Source organism: Hemiscyllium ocellatum, chromosome 36, assembly GCF_020745735.1.
Source record: "Hemiscyllium ocellatum isolate sHemOce1 chromosome 36, sHemOce1.pat.X.cur, whole genome shotgun sequence".
Taxonomy (NCBI): domain Eukaryota; kingdom Metazoa; phylum Chordata; class Chondrichthyes; order Orectolobiformes; family Hemiscylliidae; genus Hemiscyllium; species Hemiscyllium ocellatum.
In genome coordinates, this window is record NC_083436.1 from 40299871 (window position 1) to 40312467 (window position 12597).

The 12597-nt window shown below is 45.3% G+C and overlaps 1 protein-coding gene across 5 annotated transcripts in view; it reads left to right on the top strand.

The window, feature by feature from the left end:
• Window positions 1–12597, top strand: part of pdlim5a (PDZ and LIM domain 5a) — a 270252-nt gene that overhangs the window by 155524 nt on the left and 102131 nt on the right. For 2 of the 5 annotated variants that reach the window (XM_060851758.1, XM_060851759.1), the window contains exon 5: window positions 6923–6939. In XM_060851758.1, coding sequence (XP_060707741.1) covers window positions 6923–6939 — 17 coding nt within the window. Of the gene's footprint in view, window positions 1–4781; window positions 5270–6922; window positions 6940–12597 lie in introns of all 5 variants that reach the window. The other 3 variants (XM_060851755.1, XM_060851756.1, XM_060851757.1) reach the window with 2 other exon arrangements.

The window sequence follows — 12597 nt, forward strand, 5'->3', positions numbered from 1 at the left end:
TCCAGCACCACTAATCCAGAATCTGGTTTCCCGCATCTGCAGTCATTGTTTTTACCTCATTGATTTTAACCCTACTGCAAATCCTCTTGCAAGGATGCCTGCATTGAAGAAGTTTTCCTCCTCTCTCTAATGTGACCTCTAGTTCTGTACTTCAACATCAGGAACATTCTGTAATCTATTTTCTCCAAACCATCTTCCTTCTGTAATTCTTAATTATTCTATGCAAAAACTATCCTTTTCAAGTTTTCATTGACACCCAGTCTCAATAGATTTCCATTACCCTTCACAACAAATTGTTTCTTGGTATTACCTGAGTGGCCTGGATCCAATTTTAAGGATCCCTCCCCCACTCCAACAGAATGATTTCTGACTTTCACTCCTTCTTCCCCTACTACTGACCAATGAGGAAATGGGATCAATACTTTTGATAACTTTCATCAACATGCCTTTATTGGTCAGTGCGTTGAGTGTAGGAGTTAGGAGATCATGTTGTGGCTGCACAGGACATTGGTTAGGCCACTTTTGGAATATTGCATGCAATTCTCGTCTCCCTGCTTTAGGAGAGATGTGTTGAAACTTGAAAGGGTTCAGAAAGCATTTCCAAGGATGTTGCCAGGGTTGGCGGGTTTGAGCTATAGGGAGAGGCTGAAGAGGGGTAGGGTTGTTTTCCCTGGAACATCGGAGGCTGAGGGGTGACCTTATAGAGGTTTATGAAATCATAAGGGGGCATAGGTATGTTAAATAGACAAGTTATTTTCCCCAGGATGGGGGAGTCCAGAACGAGAGGGCATAGGTTTAAGGTGAAATGGTTAAAATTTAAATGGAACCTAAACAGCGACTTTTTACAGAGGGTGGTGCGTGTGTGGAATGAGCTGCCAGAGGAAGTGGTGGAGGCTGGTACAATTACAACATTTAAAAGACATCTGGTTGGGTACATGAATAGGAAGGAATTTGAGGGATATGGGCCAAATATTGGCAAATGGGTCTGGATTAATTTAGGATGTCTGGTTGGCGTGGACGAGTTGGACCACCAAGTCTTGTTTCCATGCTGTGCAACTCTAGGGAGAAAGTGAGGACTGCAGATGCTGGAGATCAGAATTGAGAGTGTGACACTGGAAAGACACAGCAGGTCAGGCAGCATCTGAAGATCAGGACAATTGACATTTCGGGTATAAGCCCGAATTCCTGATGAAGGGCTTCTGCCCAAAACGTTGATTCTTTTGCTCCTTTGATGCTCCCTGGCCTGCTGTGTCTTTCCAGCATCACGCTCTTGACCCTGTACATTTCTATTACTCTATAACTCCTGAATTTCAATACACTTAATCTCCTCAATGCAATAACATTTATATCTTTGCGACCTTTTGATTAAGTGTTTTCAGTTGCTGGTATCATTCTGGTTAATCCTCCTTTGGTTAATAAGTCCTTCCTGGGTCTAGTTGCCCAGAACTAAATGTACCGTTCTGAATGGGGTCTTTAAATTGTAATATAACAACAATCCATGTAGTACAGCCACCTCTCCCCACTCCTCAGGAGCCAGCCACAGTTCATTTGTTTTCCTAATCCCTCTTTGCACCTTCCCTTCAGCTTTCTATCTGAGCCCAGGATTTTGAGCTGAGTTGCAATTCAGCATTTAATCAGTTCCTGAAGTCTGCGCCTGTGTGCTAATCTCACATAAAGGTGCCAGATTTGCTGCAAAGTGTTGAAACGAACATTGGAAAGAGTTTTACTGAATGTGTGTCGGGCTAACCCTCTTTCATTGGAAGCTGGATTATGTTTGTTGAGCTCGGCAGAGTTGATTTTATCTTTACTCGCTCATGGACATTGTGCCCCATCTGTCCAGACAGTGTGAGGAGCTACTGAGAACCTCCCCACCTCCCACCCCCCCACCCACCGAAAGTGCAAAGCAGATCACCTGATTATTAATGCTTTGTAGGCTGTTGCTGTGCACCGTGACACTGGCCAAGCTTTGATAATGTCTCCTTGCTGCCCAGCACTTGAGGATTGAGACTGCGCAAGCGGCTATACAAATGGAAGAGAGGCAGTGCTGGAGAAACTCAGGGCTGGCAACATTGGTGGAGACACATGCGCGCGCACACACACACACACGCACACACACACGCACACACACGCACACACACACACGCACACACACACACGCACACACACACACACGCACACTCTCTCTCTCACACTCGCACTCTCATACACACTCACAATCACACTCTCTCTCACACTCTCTCACACTCACTCTCACACTCTCTCTCACTCTCTCTCACACTCTCTCTCACACTCTCTCTCACACTCTCTCTCACACACACTCTCACACACACTCTCACACACACTCTCACACTCTCTCTCACACACACTCTCACTCGCGCTCACTCACTCTCTCACTCTCACTCACTCACACTTAATGTTTTAAGTCTGACGCATCTCTCTCTCTGTCTGAAGAATTACCAGACTTGCTTTCTCCTCAAGTGTGGTTGTGAATTTTAATTGAACATGTCACATCAATTCAGTGGCTTGTCCATCTGTCCTATTACTGTACAAATACTCATCATGACAAGTTTTTTAAGCTTCCTCCCGACTGTCCTAAATAATGCTTTTGTTTTTAATCCCTGGAGTTGAATGTTTGTCACTAGAAGTTTGACTGTGTGGTATTTATTTGAATGCTACCAGAGTCAATGGAACTGGTGTTTTGCTCCCATCAGTAAGGTCTGATTTACTTTATGATGTGAAGGTGCCGGTGTTGAATTAGGGTGGACAAGGTCAGAAGTCATACGACACCAGGTTTATTGGAAACCACAAGCTTTCAGAGTTCTGCTCCTCCAGATGAAGTGATGAAGGAGCAGCGCTCCGAAATCTTGCGATTCCTGATGAAGGGCTTATGCCTTAAACGTTGACTCTGCTGCTCCTGGGATGCTGCCTGACCTGCTGTCCTTTTCCAGTGTCACACGTTTTGACTCTGATCCCCAGCATCTACAGTCCTCACTTTCTCTTGTTAGACTATGGCATTAAGTGACTTCTGACCTTGATTTAGTTTAGTAACATGTTAAAGATTCAATGTGACATAGCAACAGTACTGGATACTACCTGGTGGCATAGAAACTGGCTGCTGTGGGTGAGCCTTCTTGCATGCCAGACTTGAATGGGTTTCAGGCAGGTGCCTGCAATGGGTTTGGAGTGTTCTCAGGGAAAACCTATGCTGGTCTTGATTCGACTGTTTTTGTGATCAGTGTACCCATGGTTCCAATTCAGACTTTGTGATTTGATCTGGCTGAACCATAACAAAGTGTCAGAATTAAGAATTGACCCTGCAGCAAAATTAATTACACTTAAAACCTCCACAAAATTATTTGAAAAATTAGCACCCTCTTTTTCTTGCCCACTCCACAGCTCGTGCTTTGATCAATATCTGTTCCTGAGAGTGCAGTGCAGTGATCTGATTACAGGAATGCAATTTATAAGACATAGGAGTGGAAGTAAGGCCATTCGGCCCATCGAGTCCACTCCGCCATTCAATCATGGCTGAATTTATATTTTTAAGGACATATTAATTTTGTTTTCAGATAAAGGGGGTATCTCTTGTGCTATATTTACCTGCTGCAGGAATATTCCATTCACTACTCTTGTATTATTATTTCTTACCTCTTTTGGATTGATTCACTAATGATCCCTTTGACTCCCTGAGCTATTCCCTCATTCAGTTAGACCACAGCTAATCTGGCTAATCTGTATCTTAAAAACACCAACCCATCTTGGCTCCATGTTCATGAATACCCTCCCCAAACAGCAATCCATCCAAACCCATTTTTGAAATTTGCAATCAACATCGGTTTCGAGATTAGATTCCCTACAGAATGGAAACAGGCCCTTCGGCCCAGCAAGTACACACTGACTCTTCTAAGAATAACCCACTCACACCCTGTTTTTACCCCTGATTAATGCACCTAACACTATGGGCAATTTAGCATGGCCAATTCACCTAACCTGCACATCTTTAGACTGTGGCAGACATGGGGAGAATGTGCAAACTCCACACAAACAGTTGCCCAAAGCGGAAATCGAACTTGGGTCACTGTGAGGCAGCAGTGCTAACCACTGAGCCACTGTGTTGCCTTCCTCTTAATTGATTCATTTAAAAAGTGTCCATTTATCCGTGATACTTAAGATTATTAAAAATGTTCACAGTGGGGACAAATTTCTCAGGTTTTCCATTGCTTTTAGGGAGCTGTGGTTATTGTTAGTGTTTTATCATCAGGATGTTAAAACTATCAGCAGAAGTAGGCCCTCAAGCCTGTTCTGCCATTTGAAACGATCCTGCCAGCTCTCCATAATCCTTCAACCCATTACTGATTTAAAAATCTCCTGCCTGTCTCCTCCTTAAAGTTGCTCGATGTCCTGGCATCCATTGTATTCTAGGATAGTGAATTCCACAGATTCGTGAAGCTTTGAGAGACATAATTTCTCCAGTTTGAAATCAGCCACACCTTATTGTAAAACTATGACCTCTCATCCTCAATTGCTCCCCATCTGCTTTGTCAATCCCCTTTAGCATCTTTGAATGCCTCAATTCGATCCTTCCAAACTCCAGAGAGCAGACCAAGGCCCAGACTGCTCCAGTTCTCTTCCTCAAATCTTTCAAAATTTGCGTTACCATCATGGGGTTTCGGAGAACAGGTCCAAAGGACAAAATATGAAGCATGAGTTTCCTTGTTTGCATGTATTTTTTGTGTGTGTGTAACTTGTGTCTTTTTTTCTTCCGCCCACGTTCTGCTCAGGATGAGCTCCAGGAAGTAACACACCCTGTGCCTGTTGCATCTGTTGCTCCTCTGATGTCAAAGGTCCCATCTGCACCCAGCTCGGCCTACAATATGACGGCTCGTCCTTTTGGAGCCTCATCGTCTCCAAAGGTCACGCCGACGTCTGCATCATCCCAGCCTGCAGCCTTTTCCCCAGCTTCATCACCCCTCACTCAGCCTCTGCCTCCATCACCAGCAAGCACTCTCAATAATTCCGCTCCCCCACCATCAGTGCCTGTTGCATCTCCACCACAAACGCATGCCAGTTTTAAACCTGGTGTCAATGGGCGCACGCCACCAGTCACCACTGCTAAACCGACAGTAACCTCGTCCGTTAATGTCCCATGGCAGCCCAAGGTGTACAACACGCCCATAAACCTCTACTCCTCTGACAACGCCCATGAGGTGGCAGAGGGACAGAAGAGAGGACTGAGAGAGGGGCAGAGCGATGCCAAGCAGCAGAATGGGTAGGTGGCTTCCTGCAAACCATGTGGAACAGTCTGGGAAGCAAGCAGCAGACACACCTCGCTCTCGGGTGGCCTGACGAAAATTCCATTTGCATTCCAGGACATGGGAACTCATTACCGTGGCAACAAGAGGCTAGCTGAGGTGCCTCAACATTTCAGTGTTTTGATTCATAAAACTGTCACAGAAGCAAAGGTGATATAGTTTTAAGAAAATGTTTTCAACCTAATGAAACAGTATGTTGCAACTATTGATTTGCCTCAGTCAGCCAGGTGTTAAAACATTCTGTATTTCGCACATTATCCCTTCTGAATGTCCCAGAATTTCCCTGGATTTCATTAATCCCAGTGTGTGTAAACTTCTCGTTATATGCGAGTTCCTCTTTTGAACTGAAACCAATGTGTGAATTGGATGTATAGGTGGTCAAGAGAAAAGGTTGCAGGACTATGGAGAAAGTATAGTGAATTGGGACTGTTCAGGAGCTATCATGGGCATGATGAGCCAAATGGCCTCCTCCTCTGCTGTTCAACTTGATGATTTTGTAACTTGGGTTTGCTTGATTTCCTGCAGAGGCAGGTAAAAGTGGTTGTGAACTTAAGCATTTGGAAGTTGCATAGCGTTCCCTTCATGTCTGGTTTGCTTGCACATACTTTCCTCTGCCAGACCTCCCATGTACTGACCCCTCAAGCAAACTTGGAAACACTTGCAGAATCCTTTGGCCAGAGCAGAGGAGAAAAGTTATTTTCCTGTTGACTGTTAGTTCAACTTTAAACGCACAGAAAAAAACCTTCAACTCTTCCAGTGAAGAGTAAGGTTCTGTTGTTTTTAAACATAACTAGAGATTTCTAGAAAAGACAACATTTCTGAAGAATTTAACTTCTCTGCACTTTCACATCTTGTTCTTAGATGTTTGTACTGTGCAATAAAAATCTGCTTAGCAAAGGGAGAACTTGATGCTGGTGTAACATTAGTGCAGGAATAACCGCCTTGATCCCCAAATATAGTCTGATCTGGGTAATTTTAGCTGAATATGTTACACCTGCTAATGTAGCTATAAGTTTTTGGCATGCTTTCAGAATCCAAACTAAACGCACAGATAAATTAATGGCTTAGTAGGAATAAACAGTTCACTAAATTCAAATTTAACTGAGGTTAACTTTTAATTTAAACTTAGAATGGTGCAATGTGTCATTTAAAAATGAAGTTTCATCCTATCAGTGCTGCTGTTTTCAGAATTGGTTAAATATCACCTTGGGTTGTGCGACTTGTTGTGAAGTTACGTTTCATGCCGTTTTGTTTTCAAAGTCTCTTGTGATTTGATTTTTGGGAAGGGATTGACCAATTTTAATTTCAATACACTCTTGTCAGTGTAACAAGACTACCCGAGCCCAAAGCTGTGTCTGCTGCTTGTTGAGTGAGCAGGATCATGCCAATCCAAACCTCGAGCCACCCCCCCCCAAAAGGAAAAGCCATTTTACCTGACTCCAAAATGAGCCTTTTAACTGGACTGGTCTCAAAGGTTGTATTCGGTTCCTGCACCCACCCAACAAACATTTCTGGGGTTTTTTTGCTTTTGAAGCTTGGATTGGCAAAACATGAAATCCAAAAAAAAAACTGTGTATTTATTGATGAAACATAATCTCTTTTCTTTTCAGACACAGATCCTGGCCAAGTTAGTGCCCGTGTTATTGCTATCTGGTGACTCATGACTTGTCAGTAACTAGCATGTGTGGTTGCCATGCAAGGAATGATCCTATACAAAGTGTTGCTTCTGGCTTTCTCCTCCTTCTCTCTTCTCTCTTCGCGCTCTCTAGCTCTCTCGCTCTCTTGCGCGCTCTGCCCCTTCCTCCTTTCCCCCTTCTCTCTTTTGTGATTTGTCTCTATGCATAAGGCAAATTGGAAATGCATAGGATGTGACAGGATGTTGTCACCACTCAGTTATGTCCATGTTCTGTCGGGACTGACTTGCTTTTTGATGTGCTGCACTGCCCACAGATGCATGTGTTCACAAAGAGATGAAGATTCAGAATTTGTACAGGGGTCGGATTCCCTAAACTTAACTTCCCAGCAAAATTATTGCCTTGAATTAATACCCAACTCTTTAACACCTTTCCAATCTGCACACATCAAAACCAAATCCCATTCCAGGAAACCCCTTGGGGTCAAGAGCTCTTTTTAAAGTGAGAGTTTATTTTTAAAAGCAAATTAATTCAGCGCAGTGTGCCTGGTACAGCTGTAAACTTGGAAAGTTAGTGGAGTATGTATGAGTTTCTTTTCCCTGAGCCAGGTGAGCTTAAGGAAGTAAAAAATGAGGTCTGCAGATGCTGGAGATCAGAGCTGCAAATGTGTTGCTGGTCAAAGCACAGCAGGTTAGGCAGCATCTCAGGAATAGAGAATTCGACGTTTCGAGCACAAGCCCTTCATCAGAAGCTTAAGGAAGTGCAGGATTGTGGACACCATTTCAAATACGGAGCAGCCACTTGAGACTGAGATGGTGACAATGTCTTTTTTTACTCTGAGGATTGTGAGTCTTTGGAATTCCCTACTCCAAAGGGGGATTTCAATCATTTGTATGTCTGAAATAGAAATTGGGGACATAGGGGTATTATGGGAAAGAGAGAGTGAATGGACAATCTTACAAAGTAGGCCCGAAAGCCTGAAAGGTGTGGTCCTGTTCTGGTGTTCCTACGGTCCTGTGACTGGATATTGTGTTCATGAAAGATAACAAAGGGAGAAAAGGAGGCGTGACTGGAAATGTATTGCTGTTGAAAATCCTCCTAAACACAATTTAGGAACTCTTCCACCTCTCTGCTGTTTACCCCAGTACCATCCCAGTCGATAATTAATTAAGGACTGCATTGTGGTACTAAGCATAGAGAGAGGGAGGGAGGGAGGATGACCCAGAGGGGGTCAAGGACAGAATCTATTTTGGTTAGAGCTAAGGAACATAAGGTTTCAGTTAAATTGCTTGATGTAGAATAGATTAGATTAGATTACTTAGTGTTGAAACAGGCCCATCGGCCCAACAAGTCCACACCGACCTGCCGAAGCGCAACCCACCCAGACCCATTCCCCTATACTCACCACTTCACCTAATACTGGGCAACTTAGCATGGAGAAAGTGAGGACTGCAGATGCTGGAGATCAGAGCTGAAAATGTGTTGCTGGAAAAGCGCAGCAGGTCAGGCAGCATCCAAGGAGCAGGAGAATCGACGTTTCGGGCATGAGCCCTTCTTCAGGAATGAGGAGTGTGTGCCAAGCAGGCCAAGATAAAAGGTAGGGAGGAAGGACGTGGGGAAGGGGCGTTGGAAATGCGATAGGTGGAAGGAGGTCAAGATGAGGGTGATAGGCCAGAGTGGGGGTGGGGCAGAGAGGTCCCTCGGTGACTCCCTTGTCAGGTCCACACACACCCCCCACCAACCCAAGGTCCACTCCCGGCACCTTCCCCTGCAACCGCAAGAAATGCAAAACTTGCGCCCACACCTCCCCCTTTACTTCCCTCCAAGGCCCCAAGGGATCCTTCCATATCCGCCACAAATTCACCTGCACCTCCACACACATCATTTACTGCATCCGCTGCACCCGATGTGGCCTCCAATATATTGGGCAGACAGGCCGCCTACTTGCGGAACGTTTCAGACAACACCTCCGGGACATCCAGACCAACTAACCCAACCACCCCATGGCTCAACACTTTAACTCCCCCTCCCACTTCACCAAGGACATGCAGGTCCTTGGACTCCTCCATCGCCAGACCATAACAACATGACGGCTGGAGGAAGAGTGCCTCATCTTCTGCCTTAGGAACTCTCCAACCACAAGGGAGGAACTCAGATTTCTCCAGTTTCCTCATTTCCCCTCCCCCCACCTTGTCTCAGTCAAATCCCTCGAACTCAGCACCGCCTTCCTAACCTGCAATCTTCTTCCTGACCTCTCCGCCCCCACCCCCATCCGGCCTGTCACCCTCACCTTGACCTCCTTCCACCTATTGCATTTCCAACGCCTATCCTCCAAGTCCCTCCTCCCTACCTTTTAGATTAGATTACTTACAGTGTGGAAACAGGCCCTTCAGCCCAACAAGTCCACACGGACCTGCAGAAGCGCAACCCACCCATACCCCTACATTTACCCCTTACCTAACACTAGGGGCAATTTAGCATGGCCAATTCACCTTGTCTTAACCTGTTTGGCACACTCTCCTCATTCCTGAAGAAGGCCTTATGCCCGAAACGTCGATTCTCCTGCTGCTTGGATGCTGCCTGACCTGCGTTTTTCCAGCAAGACATTTTCAGTGGCAACTTAGCATGGCCAATTCACCTAACCTGCACATTTTTGGACTGTTGGAGGAAACCGGAGCACCCGGAGGAAAGCCACACAGACGCGGGGAGAATGTGCAAACTCCAGACAGACAGTCGCCTGAGGCGGGAATTGAACCCAAGTCTCTGCTGCTGTGAGGCAGCAGTGCTAACCACTGAGCCACCGTGCTGTCCACAAAGTTTAAGGTCACCTAGTTGGAAGGATTTAGAGAAACCAACTTACAAAGAAATCTCGGTGAAGTACAAAAATTATTAGTGTTGTCATCAATTATAGAGTAGTTATAGTGTGGGGCTTTAATTGCCTGTATATCGGCTGGGATGATACTGGTGTAAACAGCAGAGAAGTGTAAGAGTTCCTAAATTGTGTTTTGGGGGATTTTCAATTGCAATACGTTTTCAGTCCATTGAGGAATGAGGCACCACAGGATCAGCTTCTTGGGAATGAGATGGGCCAAATGCTTCCAACGTCACTCAGGGAAGTAATCAGTATACCGTCAGATTTCTTTCACCATTTAGAAAAGGATAAGGAACAATTCAAAATAAAAATAGTGAACTGGGGGCTAGCCAACTTCACTGAGTGAAGAATGGCTCTGACCCAGATAAAGTAGAATCAAAATTTGGCAAGAAAGACTAATTAAACAATGGGCTACCGTTAAAATCAAAGAGTGTTCAAATACAGTTGAGGTAAATTCCCTTGAAGGGAAAATACGTGGTCATCAAATCCTGAGCTCCCTGGATGATAGAAGACATAGTGATTGCAAAAAAGGGAAAGAACTATGCTTTAATTGATGTTAGTTAGATAATATCGGGTAGCACGGTGGCTCAGCGGTTAGCACTGCTGCCTCACAGCTCCAGGGTCCAGCCTTGGGCGACTATCTGTGTGGTGTTTGCACATTCTCCTCGTGTCTGCGTGCGTTTCCTCTGGGTGCTCCGGTTTCCTCCCATCGTCCAAAGATGTGCAGGTAGGGTGAATTGCCCATAGTGTTAGGTATATTAGTCAGAGGAAAACGGGTCTGGGTGGGTTACTCTTCAGAGGGTCAATGTGGACTTGTTGGGCCGAATGGCCTGTTTCCACACTGTAGGGAATCAAATCTAATTTGTAACTGAGAACCAGGTTAAATGTAGAAGGTTCAGAGGGGAATTGAGAGTATGAGAAGAGGCTGACCTAAAAGCCTTTAATGGGCATAAATGTAGTAAAATTAATGGTCACTAGGTTAATTATACAAAGCCAACTCAGATTTGCTAAGGCAAATTGCATCTAATTAAATTGGTTGAGATTTTTGATCAAGTTAATGTTGATGTGAGTGTTCATGAACTTCCAAAACAAAAAATTGGATACCGTGTAATGAGCGAGGAAATGGAATAAAAAGGACAGTAGCAATCTGGATACAAAGTTGGCTGAGCAACAGGAAACAACAATTGACTGTTCTTTGTTGAACAGAAGGACAGCTTATATTGGAGGTCCCGGGAACTGGTGTTACACCCTATTGTTGAGAATGTGATGCTGGAAAATCACAGCAGGTCAGGCAGCATCCAAAGAGCAGGAGAATCGACCTTTCATGCATAAGCTCTTCATCAGGAATGTAGGGCCTACTTCGGCCCCTATTGTGCGTGTCACTTCCGTTTGGTGACATCATTCCTGATCCTATAATCATGCCTACTCAAGTGACTGTCTCTGTCCCCAGCCCCACCTCAGATCCTAGCTCCCAGCCCTGCAATGGCATTACTGTTCCCCCAGACCTCTCCCTCACTGAAAATGAACGTTTAGTCCTCGGCAAAGGTCTCACCTTCATCCCTCTATGCTCCCGGATGAATGAGTTCTACTACGCGTCGCGACCTTGGACGTTTCTTCCACCACCTCTGGGCCCACTTTTTCAATCAAGACTCCTGCCCACCCACAGAGGACCCATTCTCTCCCCTCCAACACACCCCATCCACCTAGACAGCCCATACTGGCCTGTTACCCGCCCTCGATCTCTTCGTTTCATTTCTAGCTGCCACCATGACATCAACCACCTCAACCTGTCCACGCCTCTCACCCATTCCCACCTCCTGCCCTCAAAGTGCAGCCCTCCACACCCTCCGCTCCAAACCCAACCTCACCATCAAACCCGTAGACAGGGATGGGGCGGGGAGCGTGTGCGCTGGTAGTTTGGCCAACCGACCTCCACACCACTGAAGCCAGGTGCCAACTCGCAGACACCACCTCCTACTGCCCCCCCTTGATCAAGGCTTCACCAAACCATCATCTCCCAGACCATCCCCAACTTCATCACCTCTGGGGATCTCCCATCCACACCCTCCAACCTTATCATTCGTGAACCCTGCACTGCCTGATTCTACTTCTTACCAAAGATTCCTCATTCCTGATCAAGGGCTTATGCCCGAAACATCGACTCTCCTGCTCTTCGGATGCTGCTGCACTTTTCCAGTACCACACTGTCAACTCTGATCTCCAGCATCTGCAGTCCTCCCTTTCTCCTTGTACCCTGTTGTTCCAGATGTGCATTAATCACTGAGACTGTAGTGTGGAGGACAAAATTTGCAGACAATATAACATTTGGTAGCATTGTGAACTGTGAAGAGGATAGTGTCGAATTTTGAAAGGATATAGACAGGCTGGTGGAATGGACAAACTAGTGGCAAAGGAGATTTAATGTGGAAATGTGTGAATCGATTTATGTTATAGAAACGTAATGAAAAGACAATATAGTATCAAAAATAAATTCTAAATGTTACATTGGAGCAGAAAGACAGAAGTGTTTTGAAAAAAACCGAAAGAACTGCGGATGCTGTAAATCAGAAACAGAAGTTGTTGGAAAAGCTGAGCAGGTCTGGCAACATCTTTTTAGATTAGATTAGATTAGATTACTCCACATCTGTGGAGAGAGATCAGAGATAATGTGTCAGGTTGAGTAACCCTTCCTCAAGGGAAATGTCAGTTTATATGCAGAAAATAGGGTGGAGGGAAGGGGATAAGGTGGATGATGGGTGGAGCCCAGAGAGAGAGAGAG